General features: G+C 33.6%; 1 protein-coding gene across 1 annotated transcript in view; it reads right to left on the bottom strand.

Annotated features, from left to right (window-relative positions):
* LOC143915909 (uncharacterized) overlaps positions 1-22,694 on the bottom strand; it is a 120,440-nt gene that overhangs the window by 92,884 nt on the left and 4,862 nt on the right. The window contains exons 2-3 of the mRNA XM_077436730.1: positions 21,076-21,191; positions 13,372-13,558 (exon numbers count right to left, since the gene is read on the bottom strand). Of these exons, the coding sequence (XP_077292856.1) occupies positions 13,372-13,558; positions 21,076-21,191 (303 nt within the window). The remainder of the gene's footprint in view (positions 1-13,371; positions 13,559-21,075; positions 21,192-22,694) is intronic.

The raw sequence follows: 22,694 nt of genomic DNA, 5'->3' as shown, positions 1-22,694 counted from the left end.
TTTTTAATTAAATTTAAATTTCAATTATTTTGACGATATTCGAGAAAAAAATTTATTTCATTTACCGCGGGCGCCGGGAATCGAACCTCGGACCCTCCAATCCAAACGCGATGTTCTCACGAGCCCGCGCCGAACGCCATATCCTCGCTCAGAATACGTGTTGTAAATACACATCATATGTATATGCACGTAATTTGTTATGTGTAATAATAATATTCAACGTCACGAGGTTAATGACCGTTTGTGTATAATCGGAAAATATTGCATTTTGTTAACTTTAATTAACATTTTGTTAACGTTAACTTTAAGAATTGAAAACTATCTATGAGAGTCTACAAAAATAATGGTTCCGGTTCCGGATTTTTTTTTAGTTTTATACGAGTATATAATAATTTTATACCCATGCAATGATATTTCATCGGGCTATTCACTAGTTAAATTAGAAAAGCCGGTCGATCTGTGTTTTAATAACCACAGGATCTCGCCAGCTGCGTATTTGTCCGGGTTGATTTAAATATTGACCATTTAATTTGTTGCCATTCAATGCAAGCATCTCACATCTCACAAAGCTTCAGAGCGACTCGGATACCATTTGAAATTGTATCAAATTAAACGCTTTCCAACAGGTCAACCGGATTTTCTCACGCGGCCATAAAAAGCTTAGGCGGAAGAAAGTGCACATTTAACGGAGGACTCTCGCCGAATACATCTCGAGTATCTCTCGGTTTTTTTTCTTCACTTTTTTGCCCTCGTCTTCTTTTTTTCCCCGTTGCTTGGTATACCTACGGCTTTCTCGAAAGCTTTGTACTCGCCTTGAATAAATAACGAGGCGGCAATGTACACCGAGTACACCGTCCCGCCTCCATTATCCGAAATTAAATAAGCGACGCGAGTTCGCATACAAAAGCGCGCGCGACTTCTAACAAATTGACACAAAATATCGTATTGTACGTATTGTATGCCTTAACATCCATACATTTCAGAACGAGCTTTGTTTTCCCTTTTTTAATGTAAATACATAGACATATGCCACACATACATACATATTAACGATGCCGCCGTCGCGAATATGCGTCACCTTTAAATCTGAGATTTATTATACGTACATATATGTACATACATACGGGTTTGGTGCAAGCGCTAGACGTTTACCAGACCGACAGCTAAAATGTGCAAACGCTCGACAACCACTATACCGCTTCCATAATCTATCTTCAACCTTGATATGCTATTTCTGATTTTAATTGTTTAAACGCCTATAATTCACTCTATATTTTATAAAATTTGCTCTATAGGTTCTCGTTATCTCTAATATTTAAATATTTATAGTTTTAACTCTCATATGTATATATAAATTTCAAATTTGGCGTCCAGCTTCATGTAATGTAATACACGATATATATTGATTTTTGGCCAAATATGTCAAATCTGACATTTCACGGCTAAAAGTATATCTCTTCACGAAGTTTTATCTGCGAGATAAGTATTCAATAAGAAGTTATGTTGTATCTAATTGTTAATATGATTTACAATAAGCTTACATACATTTAGTTTTTTACAATAAGCTTACATACATACATCACATGCTGATTTATTTCAATTGTAGTGATTTGTCTCCGTGACTAAAGGTCTGACCGCACTATGCGTCAACCGAACGATACGACCCGACACAACAGTGTGCGACAGTATTAGGTAAACAGCACTTGAACGACAGCGATCCGAGACTACGCAGTAAATTATGTCAATCATTCGTTCGGTACCTCGGAGCAAGATGGACGAAACGGACGCTATTATAGTATCTTTGATATGCGAGGAAGAAGAACAATCGAGAAAAACCAAAAGATTATGGCTACATGCTATTTCAAAGTCACGATATGAAGAAGGAGAATAATTGTCGCAAGGCAACCCCCACTCAACGACACTTGCGTCACGTCGCGAACGACACCTTGCGTCAAAGTTGGTCAGAAAGTCAACTTTGACGCACGGTGTCGGTTAAAGTCATGCGACTGTCGCGCAGTGCGTTATGTCTCATACAATTTCATACAAACAATATTTGGTCGCGTACTGTTGTGAAGTGTCGGATCGTTCGGTTGTCGCATAGTACGGTCAGACCTTAACAGTCGGTCCGCAATGTTGTATGCAGTTAAGGTGCAGTCATACAGAGTGGCACATGAGTGGTTTTGCACATGCAAGAAAAAACGCTGGCATGCCTAGTTTTGTTTATAATAGTTTCGTACACATAAAATTTTCCATTTCCAATATTTTGTGGATCATCCTACAGGTCTTCAAACTTCTAACATTGTGGAGAATTTTCTTTTATTTTGCATTGCTCAACACTTTTAGCTTAGTTACCTAGGTTCAATCTTTTGACTCTCGAAAATGTTAATCTCACAATGTCCTCTACAAATTGAAGACTGTTCCTTAGAAATTTGTCTCCAAATTTCATGCAATTCAATGAGTTGTTACAGAACCTCGGTATTGTACGATTTCATATTTTCTAGCAATTTTACTTATCGAACAAAGTCTATACAACTCTTTTCTTCTCCATTTTTCTATTTTGAACCTTCCCAATAACTTTTTCTCAAGTTAAATTCTTCTCAGTATCTTTAAATCTGTCAGCTGACCACTTTTTTTGATCTTCTAATTGGATATCTTTCCCTACACCTGCACATGTATAAAACGGTAGCACATCTGATCTATGCCCGGCCAAAACTCACCTCCTGGAATGTTTTCGTTGGTACATTTTCCTTACACTGGATTGACAGTGATCGATAACGATGAATCCCATATTTGTAGGAATGTAGGATAAACTTGTCGAAATAATAAGATCGTACGAAATTACATCAACCTGGAGAAACGCCTTTTCCAGCTGGAAACTAAACCGTACAATTCTCGATTTTTTTTGCGCATTTAAGGTGTAAACACACAGAGTGGTACACTCTGTGTCTCATTTTTTAGATTTATACATGCAAAAAAAACCACTGGCAAGCCTAGTCTATACCATCACAATCCTTCCTAAAACTCGCCTCTTGGAGTATTTTCGGTGATATTTTATCTCTGTATTGTTATAGGTTTGACAGTAATCGATAACGATGATTCCAATATTTGAAGAAATGTAGGAGAAACTTGTCGAAATAATAAGATCGTACGAATTAACAATGACACGAGGACATGCCTATCACAGCTGGAGTCCACCTGACGTGCCGTGCCACACATTTTTTAGTTTGTTCTTACCATTACGCAAAAAATGTTCCGCTAATGACAGTAATATATATAGCTATTGCTAATTGGCACTTTGTTCAAAATTTAATTAGATTTTTGACGCGAAACTACGCTATCTGTGAGGCATCAGTAGTATAATATGTAGCTGCAATACAAAAAAGTTTTATGCAAAAAAAATTAAATACATTCAAGCCAATTTTTTGCATAATAATAAAACATATATATGTATGTATTTTTAAATAGATGGATAATTTTGCTTTTTAACATATGTATGTATGTAAATAAATAGTTGACTTGGTGACTTACAATCACTTCGGTGTATTGCGTCAAAGTTATGGGATGCTATTAAAAATCCCAATGATATTCACGAAGCAGAAATATGTAGTGGCAACGTCGAAGTAAATGAATTTTTGTAAAACAACTCTGGTATTTTAATCCAGACATAGGATTAGATTCGTATGTACTTTAAGCAAATCGGATCAATTTATTTCACCTCCGATAGTTTAAAAATAAATTTATATGAAATATAAACATATGTGGTTTTATGTAAATGTATACGTAATCGTGATATATTGAGTACTAAATAAGAGGGGAGAAAATTCGCCCGTTTTGCCAGTACGAATCGTGACATAAGATACACCTTCGTGAGATAAAAACGCCTGCACTACGTATATAAATGCAAATTTTATTACATTATGCAATCCAGTCCAATTTTAGCTATGTATGTACATCGGAACATTATCTTTCGAGCATTAACGTTCGACACTATCGCAGAAGTCGTAAGTAATCAAAAGATACTGACTGCAAACCTGCATAAATCGCAGCGAAATCCGAAGCCACCGAGGCGAAAGGGTTAATGAGAAATTGTGGGGATGGCCGTGAATGACGTAGTTGAGGATAAGGGATGACGGTTAGATCACAATTTCTTGCCTGACCGCACGTCAACGGTAGTATCAATCTTGGTTAGTTTTACTAACCGACCCATAACTCAGTTTCTGGTGGTCAAGTTGTAGTTTACATACTTTGATAAATTATCGCGTCCAATTTACGAAATTAAAAACAAAACTTGTAGATTAATTAAAAAACCAGTCATTTTCTTTTCTAATCCATCTAGTAACTTTCAATTAGATTTCAGATACATAGTTATCATCTTAAAACGTACCCACTTTCAACCTATACGAATGAAAGTTTGGTCTGTAATGAACTAGGAAAGTACCCAACATTGATTCGTATATAAAAATTACAATAATGACAATTATTTATCAAATCCACTTATGTATTAAGCTTTTATAACGTGGGAACATGAGAAAGAGTATATTTCTCATGTTTCTCGTCTCGTGGATTCACGGGCGAACAATAGAGACCCCGGATTAGGCTAAGGGACTCAGTAAGTGCCCGAATAAAGGATACGCTGGAGTTCTCACAGACCTGGGCGAATTTGTGCGTAAACAATAGATTCGCCAGGTGCGTAATCAATAGACCTTTACGTGCCTAGACAATAGACGCACTAACGAACGGAGAATCTGTGCTGTGCAACTTACCCTATATAGTGAGTGAGCAACGGTTCCGCGTGGACCTCCCGAATCGTTGAATAAATGCTGTGAAGCGACTTTGGCCTTACATTTGGATCCTGAACTCACCCCTATTTTAAATGTAGTTTTCTCGAAAAAAGAAATCCTTGTAATGTAGCGAAGACATACATATGTATAGAGTGGCTTAGAGTGATGGTAGAGGTAGTTAATTGTGCTTGATCCGTCGATGAACCAGTTCTAAATGAAGTGCAGAACAGATATGTAGAGTATTTACACACAGCGTGTACTCTCAGCACAGAGATATCATTGGTCGATGGGTCGCGAGTCCTTATTGGATGTTGTATACAGCTTGCTCATACGCCCAGGCCTTTTTTTGCGCGAACGCGAGATCAGGTGGTCAGCGCTAATAAACCGGTGGTTAACGAGCACCAATCACCTAATCTCTACGTTTCAGTTCTTTCGTTTATTATTTTTGAAGATATCACTTTTCTATCAAACACCGTAGATCGAATGATACCCAATTTTGATTTATGGGCTTTTCGATTAATACAAGTTCATAAACGTTTGATAACACTGGACAACAACGAAAAAATACTGGAACGGAAACTAATCAATCTTCACTTGAATTTGACCCATTGAATTCGAATATGACAATCATTTCTATAGGCTTGCTCTTGTTTAAGATATATGAGCGTTTAAGAAAATATGCAATTTTTACAGAGTTTTGGCTTTTGCTGTCTTTAATTCAAAATATATGCCATATTGAAATCAATATTCAGATGTTTTTTTCCATTGATTGTGATTTTTTATTGCTATAAAATACTCATAATTGATTATCTATCGAATTTAAAAAGTAAAATATACTATTTTTACACATTTTTTTTCCGTAATATGATGAGCAAATTTTTCTCTTTACCCGCAATTCTAAGAGTTGGTTTTCAATCTCAATATTTTTTTTATTTTATTTATAAAGTAATTTGAAAACACTTTATGGTAACTCAAAATTTGCAATTCAAGAGACACTTTTAAAGCCTTTTGAAATGCCATAAAATTTTTAGATACTCATTTCGCAATATTATCTCAGCAAAATTTGACATTATGAAGATACGAAATTACGATCATGAAAAACAATAGCTTAATAAATAATAAATAAGTAGCTGTGACCTCCTCCAGATTATTTACAAAAACCGTTTACCACATTTTGTCACAAGCCCGACTTGTAAAACTTCGTTCTTGAGGATTAATCAGACAGAAATATAGGTAAGGATAAATATAGAATACGCAAGATGTGGTTTGAAATCGCATTTGTGTGTTCACTCACTCATATCCTTCCCGTTCGGGAATAAGGTGAGGTTCCAGTCGAATCCCCCGAATGTGAAGTAGGTAGTTTCCAATTTGGGTCCATTTTGTTTTGCGCCCTGTGAGCTCGTCGTTGACGCTTGCCTATGGTGACCTTAAAACATAAAAATAAACATTCCACATTATTATACATGTATATGTAATATTATATTTTAAGCCTACATAAATATGTTTATATGGATATTTTGTGCGAGGGAAAGGCGTGGGATAATTTCGGTCGGCTATAAAGGATGACGAAAATATTTATGACACTTTAATGACGCGGCAATATTCTGTGATTAAAAGCAATTAACGTTCAAGCTGACGTTATCCCGGCATTAAAGTGTACATCCGTATTATATCTGCAATATTAACCTACATTATGTATATAAACATGGCATTTTTTATAAAATTTTCTACCTTTTACACTCAAATTGAATCAATCAATACATATATTTTAAATAAAATAATTAATACCAAACTGCTCAGTTAACATTCAAATAAAAATAGGCATTGTAGCTTGGACGCGTAAATCGGAGGGAAAGTGGTAGCGGTAGTTTATTTTTCTTGATCTGTTGGCCAGCTAGCTCCGAATGAAGCACAAAACAGATCCGGCGAGACATTATTGGTATACGATTCATTCACACACTTAAGCGTAATCAAGTGATCAGCGCTAGTTAACCAGTGGTTGAGGAGCATCAATCATCTAATCTCTACGTTAAGTATATTAGGAAAAATGCTGTACATACATACATATAGAGCTAGTGTACAGCTATTAACTACTTGAATCAAAACAATACGCAATCATTAATTATCTGCAAAATAAATACTTAATTACTATCCATTGGTTAGCAGCACCATATAGGGCGCAAAATGTTGTCAGGAATGTTACAAGGTTCTTATTCTTAACATAACTACATTAATCAGGCTTTTTTGTAGTAAGATAGATTCAATTGCTAATTTTAACAATAATAGAAAACTAACATAACAAGGACCAAAAGATAATAATTTTATAAAATCAACACACTTTTGCAAATAATTTATTACTTTATCTACATATGTACGTAGTAACAATAGATGAAGTTTTTTTTTATACTGTATAGCCGTGTTTCCTCTATTATGTAATTAATTGTTTGAAATATATTTTATACTTAATGATTCATGAGATGGTGGCAATCTGAAATGACCTATATAATTTGAAAATAAAAATAAACGAACCATATCATACAAAAAATGTGTAACAGAAAATATCAACAATATGTGTACATACATATGTCGAAAAGATTTTTTTCCAAATATTTTGTTCATTAATTATGTTCACTGTAAAAATATTAAATAAAAATAGTGCTTTAAATACTTTTTAGAACTACATACATACATACAATCTTGACAACTGATTGATGCAATACTTCCCACCTTTGCATCTAAACAAAAATAATAAAACACCACTAAAGTCAAAAAACAATATCCATTCCATACAGCCTTGCCCCCATTTAATTCACCACACTACAAACCTTCTCCACACTATTCTTAAATACATTACAATTAGAGCAACCTATTACGTAAAACGAATATGTACAGCAATATATGTATGTAAAACATGAATAAAACATATTCTTGAAAAACCCCAAGATTTATAATATGAGGTCACGTGAATAAATTTAACAGGCACTGTATTACACACATAATTTGTACAATAAGAGTATACATAACTCGCAAAGGTTGTAATTTGGATCGCTCAAGTGTAAGTACAGGGGTATAAATTAGTTACAAAATTAAACTAATGAAAATAACGTGCCCCGAGATAAATTGCGTTCCCTGGGCTGGTTTTGCCGGCAAAATTATGTATTATATCACACAATTTTTCAGGGCGGGTAATAAAAAATATACGTATATACATACACGTACGTATATTCTATTACGGAGAACAAAAGCTCGTGCGTAGCTTTTATGTAGCTTTCGCGTTTCTGGACAGTGTTTCACTTTCGTAGGTGGGTTTATACGAAAATTTAAAATGCTAGATCGTGATCTCGTAACGTTTGTTAAACTTTACGTCGCGGTGTAAATTTCCCTGGAATTTTTTTCGTCATATTATATAAAGCCGGAATGTCAAACAAGCATTTACCTGCCTTTTGTACATTTAAAAAAACACTTTATATAAAAAATTCGCAAAAAAAGATAACAGTAAAGGTGGCCATCTACGAAGAGATTTGTGGGAGATGTCAGAAAATAATAGCAGATTTAGCTAAATATCTCATGATTCTGTTAATTTTGGTAGATTTGCCTGCTGACAAACTCTGTCTACGATATTTGTTGTAGCTGACAAATCTGTTGGTTTCTTTACAAATGCGTTTTTAATAAAAAAAAATCAAACTTAATCGTTACATATTTATATAATGCTTAGTTAATACGAAATATAAAGAGAAAACAATTGCAAATGTGATCGTAAATATTTACCTCAACATTTAATCCCAATTTAACGTTAAAACGTACATATAATATATACATAGACCAAAAGAAAATCCATGACAAAAACCGAATTCGGTCGAAGGAAAATCAATTTGTTCATTAACCTACTAATTACATACATAGAGAAAAGTTCTTCTCTCCGTTCACACATACATACATATGAGTGTTTATTGACGGAAAAAGTGTTGGTTTTGGGGTTTCGGCATTTCCTTTTAGATTCAATTGTGTGCGTGTACACCTACAATATACACGCTCTAGTTTTAATGCGTGAAAAAGGGCTGTTTTTCACGATAGGCAATCGTGAAAAGAACTTTGAATGGAGTGTATCCACTTGCGGTAAATAATAAATTCAATATCAGATTAGGCCTCTTCAATATTAGAGTTTACAAACACTAGGAGTATTTTATATCCTCGATGGTGCTATAGTTAATTATTCATTTTTTATTTTATTTTATTTTTATTACATACAGTGGTGTACTGCTAAATAAAAAAGAACCAGGGCGGTGTTTAATTTTTATGACCCCCCACCCCTCTTTTTTCATTACTTAAAAAATATGTATCCTATATAATATTGGTAGTTCAAATATTTATAAAAAAAATCAAATGCTAATTAACGAATATTCTTGTTGAAATTATGATGTTTTTTATATTTTCTAAAAACTTCCTTTCCATACATCCTCTTAAAAATCTTTGATTTTTCAAACCTGTGTTTGTGTGTCAACAGCAACATTTGCTTTTAGCAATGCCAAAACCCTATGTACATATGTACATATGTCAAAAAACTAAGACATTTTAACATGTGAATTTAGAGATGACTATTTATTTAAGCTGAGGTCCTTTATTCTATCTATCCTCAAGCGTGTATGGTTCAAATAATGTTTTGTTTCGAAGCTTTGGGTATTTTTACATAGGACAATTTTGATGATTATTTATTATTTTAAAGACTTCAATTAAGTCGCCTCTTATTCTTCTCGTCTCAAGTGTTATTAATATTAGCCAAAATATTTTTTAATTTTACTTACTTATTGCGAATGGAATATACACGCATTCGTTCGTGGTTCAATACAAATTCATCTAAATATGAATCAAAACGGGCACGCGTTGTGCCAAATTGACGCTTCATCTTTCTTTTCACACGCATATATCTACATATTTTCCACAATTTGCGTATGTATTTCACTGTCATTTCGATGAACTATGGATTTCACTGGTGAACCACTTTTACCGGAATTCGGAATATTTCCGTACGCTGCCCAACCGTCCGAAATTATATGCGACCCAGGCAGTATTTTTTTTGATTTTTAAATTCTTTTTATTATTATGAAATTATGTTCACAATACATCTTATATGTATCTATTTTAATAGCTACTGATCTACTTATAATTTTCTATTTTACAATTTAATTTAATTTGGTTAGTAATCATAGTAGTAGGGGTGGGTGGAGGATCCAAGTAAAAGGCCAACAGTCGTCACACAGCATTTATTGATGATTAAGGAGATACACGCACTGGCAGTGCTCAGTCCAGAATGACATGATATCGCCTAAGTATCGCCTTATAAGGGATAGATCTCTCAGGACATCTTCGACGTCTAATTTGTTTACCTATTGTTATGGTCACGTACGGATATGTCTTCCCACGACATTCGCTCCCGCGGAACAGGTCAATTCTGGGAAGTGCAATCATTGTTTAGCTTACTTGCACTTAGCCTGTCGCTTATCCTTAAAACCACTTACACCGGTCAAACGGTCTCTCAGGACGCTACCCGGCCTAATCCAATCGCAATTACTCGGCGGCTCTTTTTAGTATACGTAACAGTATTATATTATTCTAATGTTAATGTACAGCATAATAGGAAAAATAGTTCAAAAACCTATTTACAATTCTTATAAATGCTCATAATACATCTAATACGTAATATTAATTAAAGAATCTCTCAAGACGATGACCTAAAGCAGATTGTGTTTAGGTAATCTGTGTTTATACCTGAAGGGTATAGACATTTTGTTGTAATCACCGAGACTCTTCACAAGTGTGTTAGTATGGTTATTAGTGATTCTGTCATAGAATCTACTAGTTAGTTTGTTAGTCTGTAGCAAACGGAATATTATTTATGGCATGCAGGTTTTCAAGTTAGTATATATGGGTGTATTATAAATTATTTTTAAGGATTTATATTTTTATTATTTGGAGCTTGGAAAGGTTAGTATTCGAGGCGTTGTTCCATACAGGTGAAGCATAGGTTAATAATGGTAATATGAGCGCGTGATATAATTTTATTTTATTTTGAGTTGATAAAGAACTATGGCGATTAAATATTGGGTATATTGAGGATATATCCCGCATCGCCTTGCATTTCGCTCCCTCAATGTGAGGTGCCCATTTCATTCTTAGGCAGTATATGTTAGAGTATTTCATCAGGTGAAAGTCGAGTTTATTTACTGCACGGCAATACTTGAGTACTCTGAGCCTAGCGGGTCCACCTCGTCTAGAAACCCGACTTTTACCCGATTTTTATTTTATCATTATTGTGCCCTATCGGATCTTTCTTATATGTACATACATTTGACCTGCTTTTAATATATTTACATATATTACTTGTTTTTATACATATTTTCTTGTTTATATACATATGCGTTGCACGATTTTGTCACCGCGCTATTTTGGTTTGCATGATTTCGTCGCTGCGCGCTTTCGTGCAAGCGATTTTTTCCCGCGCGGTTTTGTGACTGCGCCACAAAAACGATTCAAATCAGCTCTATTAAAGAATTTCACCAATTTTATTACCATATTAATTGAAGAATTCGAGCGAAATTCCACACAAGCTTACACCGGTCGTCGCATTGTTTTAAAAATAAAAATATTCCACTAGCCAAAAAATTATATGTACCTATACATATACATAAAGTGACCTGAAAAAATTCAAACCCACACATTTTCCATACAAACTTTGCCCGGAACCTTGAAGTTTGAGGCATCGACGCAGAATAAAGCACATTTTTTTCGTACCCAAGCACCCCACGACCAACTTTTTCGTTGACATAAAAATTTAATTAAAAATTACAAACTCGAAAATGGGGGAGGGCCCGGATGCGACGCGACGCGACGCGTCAAAGACGACGTGCAAAACGTCGACAATTAAAAGTTCGCACATTGTCGCGACCCACAGATGAAGAGGAGGTTCTTTCACACGTTGCGGCCGGACAAAGCCTATCTCGAATAATTCGAGTCCAACTTTTAATTGGATCGGAGACCGCGCTCTACGCGCAAAGCTCGACAGCGCACTGTAAACACGCGAGGCCAAACTCGAAACAAACAAATTTCACTTAACCTTTTGAGATCGTTTTACGCGACGAATTAGGGGACAAACTTCTAGAGGAGCACACGATCGGAAAGTTTCACAACTCTTATTCGGTCCAACGATCAAATACGACCCGTTTCGATTACGGCGTTGTGAATGAAATGAATGAAAAGCGACGAAATATTTAAATGAGCTCGACCTGATCTTTTTCTTTATGGATTGACTGCTATTTTTACATACCTCTTCTTAGCTTGCTAACGATTCGGTCGTGAGACAAAGTTTGGGTTTTTATCCGATCGTTTTCAAACTTTGCCATTTTGCTCGGTTTGGTCATCAATATAAGTGGAAGTGTAATCCGCCATTATAATATATTAATAATCGTAATAGACACGTTTGAAAATATTGCATCGTATTACACGGTGACGTTTATCTGTCTCATACATCATTCATATCGGTAGTTTCAATACTTTTCGCCCTGCCATGTCGCTGTCAGATTTTAATTGTTTAAACGCCTATTGCTTTTTCTTTTTTCACTCTATATTTTTTACTAGCCTCTTCTTACTTCGCTTTCAATTTTTTTACGTCTGATTTCATCTGACGAAATTTCGGTTCTTATCCGATCGTTTCAAATTTTGCCATTTTGCTCGGTTTGGTCATCAATACAAGTATGTGAAAATCAATTCCGCCATTACGATGGTGAAAAATAATCGTAGTAAACACGTTTGAAAATACTCCATTATCTTTCTAGGTGACGTTTATTGTCCACATTGCCGGATTTATCCACACTATTCCGATCATTTTTTCCCTTTTCGCCACCCTCTCGCCATGTCAGATTTTAATTGTTTAAACGCCAATAACTTTTCCTTTTTTCACTCTATATTTGATTACTAGCCTCTTCTTACTTCACTTCACAACGGAAAAACGCAAGCAGCGAACACATTTGAAATTATTCAATTGTTTGTTTATTTTACCTTAACAACGCAGGTGGAGACGCGAAAACAGTTGAAACTATTGCATTGCAATGCCACTCAATCCCATTTTTCCCGTTTTCGGGTGATTTTTTTCATGGAAACTATTGTGAACCTACACACAATAATTTCCGTAAGTTTCATCGCAATCGGTTGAATGGTATAATAACGCATACGTAACAGACAAACATTGATTTTTATATATGTACATACATAGAAGAATTAGCCATAGAACTCCGATGATTCTAAGCAAAATAATGTACAAACATATACCGAATTGCCACAACTTGCTAAAAGCACCTTTTTAGATCACAAAAAGACATATTTTTAAAATATAATAGCATCACTAGTATTATATAAATATAGTACCGTATGTAAAGCATCGGAACATTGCTTTAAAAAAATTACTTCTCATACATAAGAGAGACAATATTTTGATCAATTGTACTAATATTTGTGACTTAAAACAGAGAATTCTACAGTATACATTAAGGTGGAGTGTTATTAAGCTAATGATGTTTGAAAATCTGATGCTACCAACCTGTATGATGTACTCCAAAGACGGTAGGAGGCAGTCTAAAGTCAGTGGCGTAAACAGTACGAAGGTTAGCCATCGTCAGCTCCAGTTGAAACTCGCCATTAGGATCGGTGAAGTTTCTCCCGTACAAATCGCTCACGGGTATGTAGTTGCGATTTCCTTGAGCGGGAGATTCGAATGTGAATTTCACCTGAAAAATTAAAAATATACAATTTATATACGAAATTTTCCAACATCAACCGCCAAGCAACAGACAAACTATAAAACCACCCGGCCATTACACGAGCCCAATGAATGTAATTCAAGTCGTCACGCGTCACACGAAATGGAAATTTATTTATGAGATTCTTTCGTTACGCTTCGGAGAACATCTTCCACAGCTCTTCCTATCCGTAATTTATTTTGATCGAATTTTCCAGTAATACACGGTATAGGGAACACATCGAACACGTGATACATAAGAAGTGCCATTCATTTCTTTCAGAATTTTCCAGAGTTTTCCCGACTGGACGAACGTACATATGTACGTCGATCGAGCGAGAGACGCTCATCAAACATCACACGCACATAATTGACTCGATAGTGGTGAAATGTTTACCTTGTAACGTGGAAACTTTACAAAGGTTTTCCCACCCTCTTTTTCCTCGATCCCCCCAATTTTCAAGACGGAAAATAGACTATCACATAGATAAAATGTTGACGGTCTTGTGAAAACTTCTGAAGACACTTCAAAGGGCCCAACGATAAGGACCACTTCTGAAAAGGGAAACGCGTTCAATGAACGGCCGTCTCGAAGATATCTCGTTTTTGGAGCACTAGTATGTGTAGTTGTTATAAAGTACGCAATATTCATCTGGAAAAGAACAAACTTGTTGCAAAATTTAAACGAGACATTCGCAACTGTTGAATACGACGCTATTTATTACGGACATAACGAATGACCCAAAATTTCAACTCACATTTTATGAGTTAAAATTGGATTTTTTGTATTTGAAAGTTTCTTTTAAGAAACATATGTATATCATCATCATCATCAATAACTACGGCCCCTCAAAATACACAGCTGGATGAAGGCCTCTCCAACACGCTTCCACTCGCCTCTGTTTTGCACAACTCTCAACCATCTCACCCCATACATTTTCCTAATTTAGTCTACCCATCTTCCCTGCGGTCTTCCTTTTACCCTTTTGCATTCTCTCGGGTACCACTCTAGCACTTATTTTGTTCACCTTTTATCCATTCTTCTAGCCACGAGGCCCGCCCATTGCCATTTCAACCTCTTTACCCTATCCACTATGTCCACTACCCTTGTCATACTTATCATCCACGTGTTCTGCTTTCAGTCTTTCCTCGTTATTCCGTCCATACAGGGTTTCATACTTCTTTGAGTGCATTGGACTTTGAGTAGTCTTGCCGTTCAATGTCCAAGTTTCACATCCATACGTCATCACTGGCAAAACGTATAGATCAAAGATCTTTCTCTTCAAACGGAGTGGCATTTCTGATTTAAAAACAAAATTCATTCGTCCAAATGCACTCCATCCTAATTTAATACGTCTCTTTATATCTTCTTCTTTACTACCGGGTAGGTCTATTATATATGGAACATAATATTGATCATATGTCCATCGTGCTTTGTATATATTTGTTTACAAGCAATCATTCAAAGGTCAAAATCTTCAAAAACTTTTCGCAATATAGTAGTCTTTAAGGCGCTGAGGTGTTTTTAAATTATTGATATATTATACATATAATATGTAATTTACTACCACACATAAAATAGTTGACCATTGAACTTCGAAAGCAATTATTATTAGATGACTTGAATTTGATGTGGCGTCATTTTTCTAAAACTGGAACAAATTTTATTGTCATTAGAAGCCTGTTTCGTCATACTAATGATACAAATGGTGACCGAAAAAATGCATTCGACATAGTTGCACTCTCGAGACATCCAAACATTCAAAGATGCTCAACTAACGCAATAGAATTCCACAAAAAAGCGTCAAGGGGTATTTGTATGTTATCCGAGGATGCTAACTTTTTTTTGTGAAATTATATTACGTAAGTACTTTTTGAGCGCCTTTAACAATTAAGACTTCTCAAAACCGCGCTACTTTTCAGTGCAATTTAGTGCATCTTTCCGGGAACCGATACAAATATGTATTCGTTATAACTTTCTCAAATCAACAATATCTATATACATACATATGTATGCAAGTAAACATCCAATATAATAATCATATTAATAACACATTTTGTTACGTCTATATTATAACTATAATACCAATAGGAATTCGTACCAATTAGATTTAGGTTTTGACCCACATCAACAAGTTTTTGACAAGCTCGTGTGTGTAGTAAAATTACTTCTTACATGATATTGAAATTAATAATAGCAAAAGAAATACTCATCGTGGTTAGTTCGATTAAGTAAGAGTAAGTTGAATTAAAAAAAAATAGGTTCCAGTATATATTATTATGTTCATATTGGAATTGTCTTTGTGTTTATCATATATACATACATATATTGTATGAATAGGATTTGATTGAACACGCTCGATAATAATTGCAATCGTGCTCGACAAGATACACAAATTACAAATCAAATAACAATGAGGACGAAATCGATTCCAATCCTAATACCAGTTACGTTCAAACTGCGACGTGCGTCGACAGATTGGAACAAACCGCTAAAATTGCGAGTAGTTAAAAATATGTAATTATAAATAAATTTAAAACAATACAGAAGTTTGACCCGTTTTATTCGTCGACGCCCACAGCGTTCCAAATTAATTAAAGTCAAAATCTCAAAATCCTTCAGTCAAATACTCAATCAAAGCCATCGGCTAGGTAAATTATTAATCAGATTAAATTTCGAAGCAGGTGAACTTTGAGCTTACATAGATCGAATTTATCTATTACGTGGAAACTCTCAAGGATTTACTCTGAATAATTAGAAAATGTTCTGCCTATCGATTGATATTAACAAGCCGTGAAAAACCATCACAAACCCAATTACGTTCAACATGTTTTAAAATTTGCACGACTACTTACTTTATTTTAATGAATATTTGGAAAATAGACCATCACTCAGTAAAAGTGAACGGCGTATAAAATTTTATAACAATTCATTTATTTTCAAATTCGTGTTGATTCATTTATTTTTCAAATTTGATATTAATTATTTTATTTTCAACTTTAATATTCTGTCTGCTATGAAAGATCAAGTTTAGTTGGAAATTTTAGTAAATACGTATGTAGCATTGATGAAAACAATATCTTTACAGAAGTGATAAGTCAAGGTGTGTTATGTTACTCAATTAGTTTGAAAGCTATAATTTACGTGTAAATAAATTAGATATGCATGTTACTGTTTCATAAATAGGATTTTGTTCAAGTAAACAAAACTCTCTATTTTTTATTTTTTCTTTATCTATGTACGTAGTAACAATAGATGAAGATTTGTGATCATGTGAAATTTCGAACTCGAAATTTTGACTGATTCGAACTCAAATTTGATCACTGATCACGTTTTCATAATCTAGAAAAACTGTGTGTTTTTTGTAGATCATGAAAAAACACCCCTGAACGTATCAAGCTGAAAATTTATATTTGTAGGTACTAACTTTGAGTTGATGAGGTTTGGTCAGAAGTCGTAAACCGAAAGTAGTAATTATTTTTAAAACAATATTTCATTATTTTCTTTTGACCTTTTAAATTATTTTTATTATCTTGATATTTAATGTTTATAATATATTTTTAGTACTGTTAAGTATTGATAAAAATTTTAACAAAATCCGACGACCGGAAGTAGAACTTTTGTCTTGTGTAAGTTTACCTACATTTGCGCTCAATTTGTATCGAAAATGCTCTCATAACCGGTATATGTGAACGTGTATGTATGTTTAATTATCGAATTTGGTTTTGTAACCTTCTTATATTCCTCAAATACATAGATAAAGTCGCGGGTCAAAAGTCAAGATTTATCAATATCATTTCTTGGACCTGAATTTTCTATTTTACATTTTTAATTTAATTTTGTTAGTAATCATAGTATTATATTATTCTCATGTTAATGTACAGCATAATAAGAAAAAGAGCTCAAAAACCTATTTACAATTCTTATAAATGCTCATAATACATTTAATACATAATTCTAATTAAAGACTCTCTAAAGTCGATCACCTAAAGTAGATTGTGTTTAGGTAATCTGTGTTTATACTAGAATGGTATAGAAATTTTGTTGTAATCACCGAGACTCTTCGCAAGTGTGTTAGTATGGTTTTTAGTGATTCTGTCATATAATCTACTGGTTAGTTTGTTAGTAATGTCTGTAACAAACGGAATATTATATATGGCATACAGTCTTTTCAAGTCAGTATATATGTCAGTATATTAGGGATTAATTAGTAACTATTATAATAAATGTAAGATGTATTGTAAACATAATACGAAGTATTTCAGTGTCAAATAATGAGTTTTCTCAAAATCGAAACCTATTTTAACCGTTTTCACAATCTCTTTTTTTTGTCTAGAAATATAAATATAATACATAGTTTCATCTAATTTCATCGATATCTTTGAACACGTTTCGATTAGGAATTGCTCGTTTAAGAGTACAAGACTTATGTACATATATCGCACAATAGACTATCTGCTTCACGACAAGAGGCAAAAAAATCCCTTTGTCCTACGATAATCAGATCTCATTCATTTTCATGGAAATCGTTCAATTTCACCAAACATATAATACCAAGCGAATATTTACATCGACTTGAATATTTTTCCAGTGTTTGTTCTTCACTTCCGTGTCTGTGAATGTGTATATTGTATTATACTATACATACATAGTTGTTTCTATTGTCTCTTTTCCATTCTCGTCTCCTCTCAAAGGATGTATTCGTTCTTTTTGTATGTACATACATAGATACATACCTATATAATATAAGAAGAAAAGAAGATTAAGATTCACGGTTTGCCGCATAAAAGTATCCCATCTTTCCTTCTTAGTATTCCCCAATCTCGGGCGTTTGTCGGCCTCATACACACGTCCACTCCCACGGGGATTTAATTAATCCGAGAAATTCTCAGACGTGGACACAATATATAATTTTTTTACATGAAAACCCATCAATCGAATGCAATAAATATAATAAAAAGGGTGAATTCCACGTTAAAGTAACATAAATGCCGCTATCTCGAACTCGATCTGAACTAAAAGGATCATTGGACTTAATCATGATTTCTTTAGGGGTACAAAAATAATGAATTCCAAAGCCGCGTACGCTCTTTTTTGATTTGAATACATTGAATACATCATGGAATATTCATAGGGCCCTGTTATTACGTCAGACTATTGATCCGAGTTTGGAAATGATGACAATTCTTAATACATTAGGTCGGCCCGTTTAGTGAAAGTCTCATAGTCTTCATTTTTATCTATTAGGTATGCAGAATTAATATAAGTTAAGAATTGTCTCAGAACTCAAATCCACATTCGTCGACATAATGAGAACCAATCTAATATAAATACATATGTATTGTATTTTATTATTTGATATTTTTACTTATCTGCTATTATTATAATGCTATTGTTTTTTTATGATTATGTATTTTCGTTTGTGTATATACATACATATTTAATTAATTTTTTTACATAGATATATACCAGGAAGGCTTGACAAGAAGACCCCAATGCGCCTTCCTTGATGATTAATTACACACAACCCAACATTTTTATTACATAAATCACTGTATTTCGAGAAGCTGGAGAACATGAAATTAACAATTAATTCATTCATTCATTGAGACATCTATGGTTTTTTAGATTTTTTTTACAAATTTTACATTAATAAAGAAGATTTGTGACAGGAGGTAGGATAATTTTCTTTCCAATTTTAAGGTTTCAACAATGATCATATAAAATTGGCAAACTCTGATAAGAAACGGTCCACTTGGACTCACAAACATAAAAGTCTAACCAGCAGCATATTAAAGATTAGCCCGGGATCGAACCCAATAATTTCTTGGTGCTAAACATAAACGCAATCACTGAGCTATACTGATGGCTATATTTTTATTTTTCTTTCCATTTTTTCCTTTTTATAAGATATTCCCTTGTTTGTTTTTTTCCGCTACTATTTTAATGCTTTATTGTTTTTTATGATTATCTGTTAAATGTATTTTTGTTTGTATGTTTTGTTCTTGTCATCTCTAATTTCTATAGATATTATTTTGATTATTTTCTGTTATATTTGGACAATTGTAATGCTAATATGGTCCGGACTTTAAATAAATATAGAAGTAGATGTACAAAAACAGTTTTTTAAATTAAAAATATGTAATTTATATAATTTGAATAATACAATAATTAGTTTATTACATCTGCTTCGCTTTGTCGAAATTTTTCATCAAAATTTGACAGAAAATAATTTAAATAATCTTGCAATCATCTATAAGAATAATAGACAGCTCTTGATTGAAAAAAGCAATCCCTAATCTTGTGAGTAAGTTATCGTTTAAGCTAGACATTTTTTGGGGCTCTTCAACATCCAAATTAGCGAGCATTTGAAACACATCTATGAGTGGCTCTCACTTGAATGGGGAATTTATTCGAAAGGCTTTCCACTTATCAAATTCCAAATTTGCAAAGCCTCGATTAAATTGTTCAGCTTATTTTCGATGCTATATAATGGGATACTTATCGTAATATGTACGGTGCTTTCTGATTCATTCGGTTAACGATTGAGTGATTTATCGTTACGCATACATTTTATGTTTAATTTACCTCAATTGCGGTCTATTTAACATAAATTTAATGAGAATAACCAACAGCCATTATCGTATAATAATATTTGGTTAACGAATTCGAAACAAAAAAACATTTCCCATCAAATACACAACCTATGTACTTATGTAAAACACACATATTCGTAAGTTATCGATTTTATAAATAAGCTGCTTCAAATACATACGATATTTACTTATGTTTTAATACCTTTTCATATCTCTAATAAGTACTGAGAATTAATTTGAAAAGAAGTGTTGAAAATTTTATTTAAAAATCAAATAAAAAAGCGATTTAAGAAACACGAATGGTTTATTGGTTTATTTTATTATATTAAAGGCAATGTTTTCATAATTTTTTAAGTTAGAGTACCTTGAAATAGTATGCAAAAAGTTGTAGATTTGCTTAATAGGGCAAACAAAAATTCATTTTAATAAAGTGGAAGTAGCCTTCAACTCCACGTTCAATCTATTTTCCAGTTGAAATACTTTTTAATCCGAAAAGTGTACTTTGAATACATTTCAATGAAACCTTATTCAATATAAAATTGATAAATATAGGACATATAAACATGCAATATCTGGTTTTTTAACAGTATAAAATAGAGGGAAAATAATACAATAATGACTTATGAAAATCCATTTTGCTCTCACTAATTGGATTAGCAACATTTACGAACTTTTTACGGTATAATAGGAACAAAAAACATATTTTTCAGTAGTTTTTCTTTTCGAGCGTATTTTTACTTCTCGTCTGAATAATAAAAGATAATAATATAAAATTCCTACGAACTCGAGTGTTTCGCGCGAAATGCGCTCACTCAAGCGGAAAAGAGCGACATTACGGCACATAATAAACGAATAAAAATTATATTACACTTATTTTGGAATGCTTATACTAAAATATAACACACATACCTGTTTTCCCGAAAAGCCTTCGTTGACGCTGAAATGTTCCCTGTTGAGCAACGTGAACGTGAAGTCTACGTAGACCCTCATTCCCTCTGACGCGTTCCTCCATACGAGATAAACGCCTGCAAAACGAAAAAAAGCATAAAAAAACACATTGAATTTATTGGCGATGCTCTTTCGCGAATTGTAACGAAAGGTCAGGGTCCTGGGGATCCTTAGGGATCCTATATATCTCCCGTTTCGTTCGACGGTCGATTTCAACATTCAATATACTCTCCCCGAAGGCGAAATGTGCGGTCTCGTACACGGCGCTATGAGTTTTTAAATTTATTCACGAGCTCGCATCCGTGAAATGGGGAATTTTATTAAATAAACCGACGGATGAAAGAGTGAGCCAAGTCTTTGAAGATGAATCAGATCGTGATCGGCCCGAAGATAATGTAGAACTAGGCTTATTTGCGATGGTGCGTATTATTTAGTGTATGTATAATATGTGTGTTGCCTTTCAAATCGATATAAATCTTAGATTATATTTTATATAGTTGTATTTTTAAATAGAGGATGAATGACGCTTTATAAAAACAATGATTAGTTGATCTGATGATTGTTTTGCCAAAGTTTGGCTGACAATGTATGACATTTTTTACGAAACCACGTTCTAAATGAAGCTGTTGTGCTAAAAAAATAATGAGATTCACTCAATTGTACAAAGCCTATTCTAAAATTGTGCGTATAAATCAACCTTTATATTTAATTTATTTGTTTGTAAATATTTAAATCAGTTTCAAAGTTGGTCGACATAAAGGTAATTAATTAAGCTTCAGATTGAACGAAAACATTATTTGTCAATTGCTTTTCGCGCAAAACTTCGCCATTCGAACGCTTCGATATTGCCTTTATAAGATGTTTTCCTTCCTTAAAATAATTATCTTTGTTTCGAACTTCGAAACAACTGATGCTAAAATTTTATTTAACGACTATAAATATATTCATGCGATACGCTCGTGCTTTCTTTCCATCTTGACGTGCTTATATGACAGAATTTATCACTTCACTCGAAATAAAAGTAGATGTGCGGGATTTGACGAGAGCTTTCCTATTATTCTTGCCTTGAGATTTTATATAAGCAGTCGAGTCACGAAATACAATTTTAATTTTAAGCCTACTCTATTTTTTGCGTGGATAATTTGATGGAAAAAATAGCAAACCGAAACCTTTTATATAAACGCTATTCGATTGAAGAAAACATCAAAGTTTGTCGAAGCAATTTCATTACTTAATTTAAGTCTAGACGTACACAAAGCAAGTTTTTCCTTGAAATAGATTGTCAAATGTTATTTCCGCGAATCAATTTTCTTTAATCATATTCGGTGGTACTCAGCTATAATGGCTCAAAGTTTAGAAAAAGAGCTCCAAAACCTGTGTAATGTGTACCGAATTTGGTGGTTTTTAGTTGAAAACTGCTAAAAATTGATTTGCATAGTTTCATATATACACTTCTAAATTGCGTAAAAAAAATAAGAATACTATAACTTAGTTTAGGTATATGAAAGCTGAAAAGTGTGGATACCTATGTATATATATGTATACAAATACAAATATACTTACGTATTTTCCAATATTCT

Source organism: Arctopsyche grandis, chromosome 8, assembly GCF_051622035.1.
Source record: "Arctopsyche grandis isolate Sample6627 chromosome 8, ASM5162203v2, whole genome shotgun sequence".
NCBI classification, from domain to species: Eukaryota; Metazoa; Arthropoda; class Insecta; order Trichoptera; family Hydropsychidae; genus Arctopsyche; species Arctopsyche grandis.
Note: the sequence above shows the minus strand (reverse complement) of the source record. Positions and strands in the feature narration are given on the sequence as shown.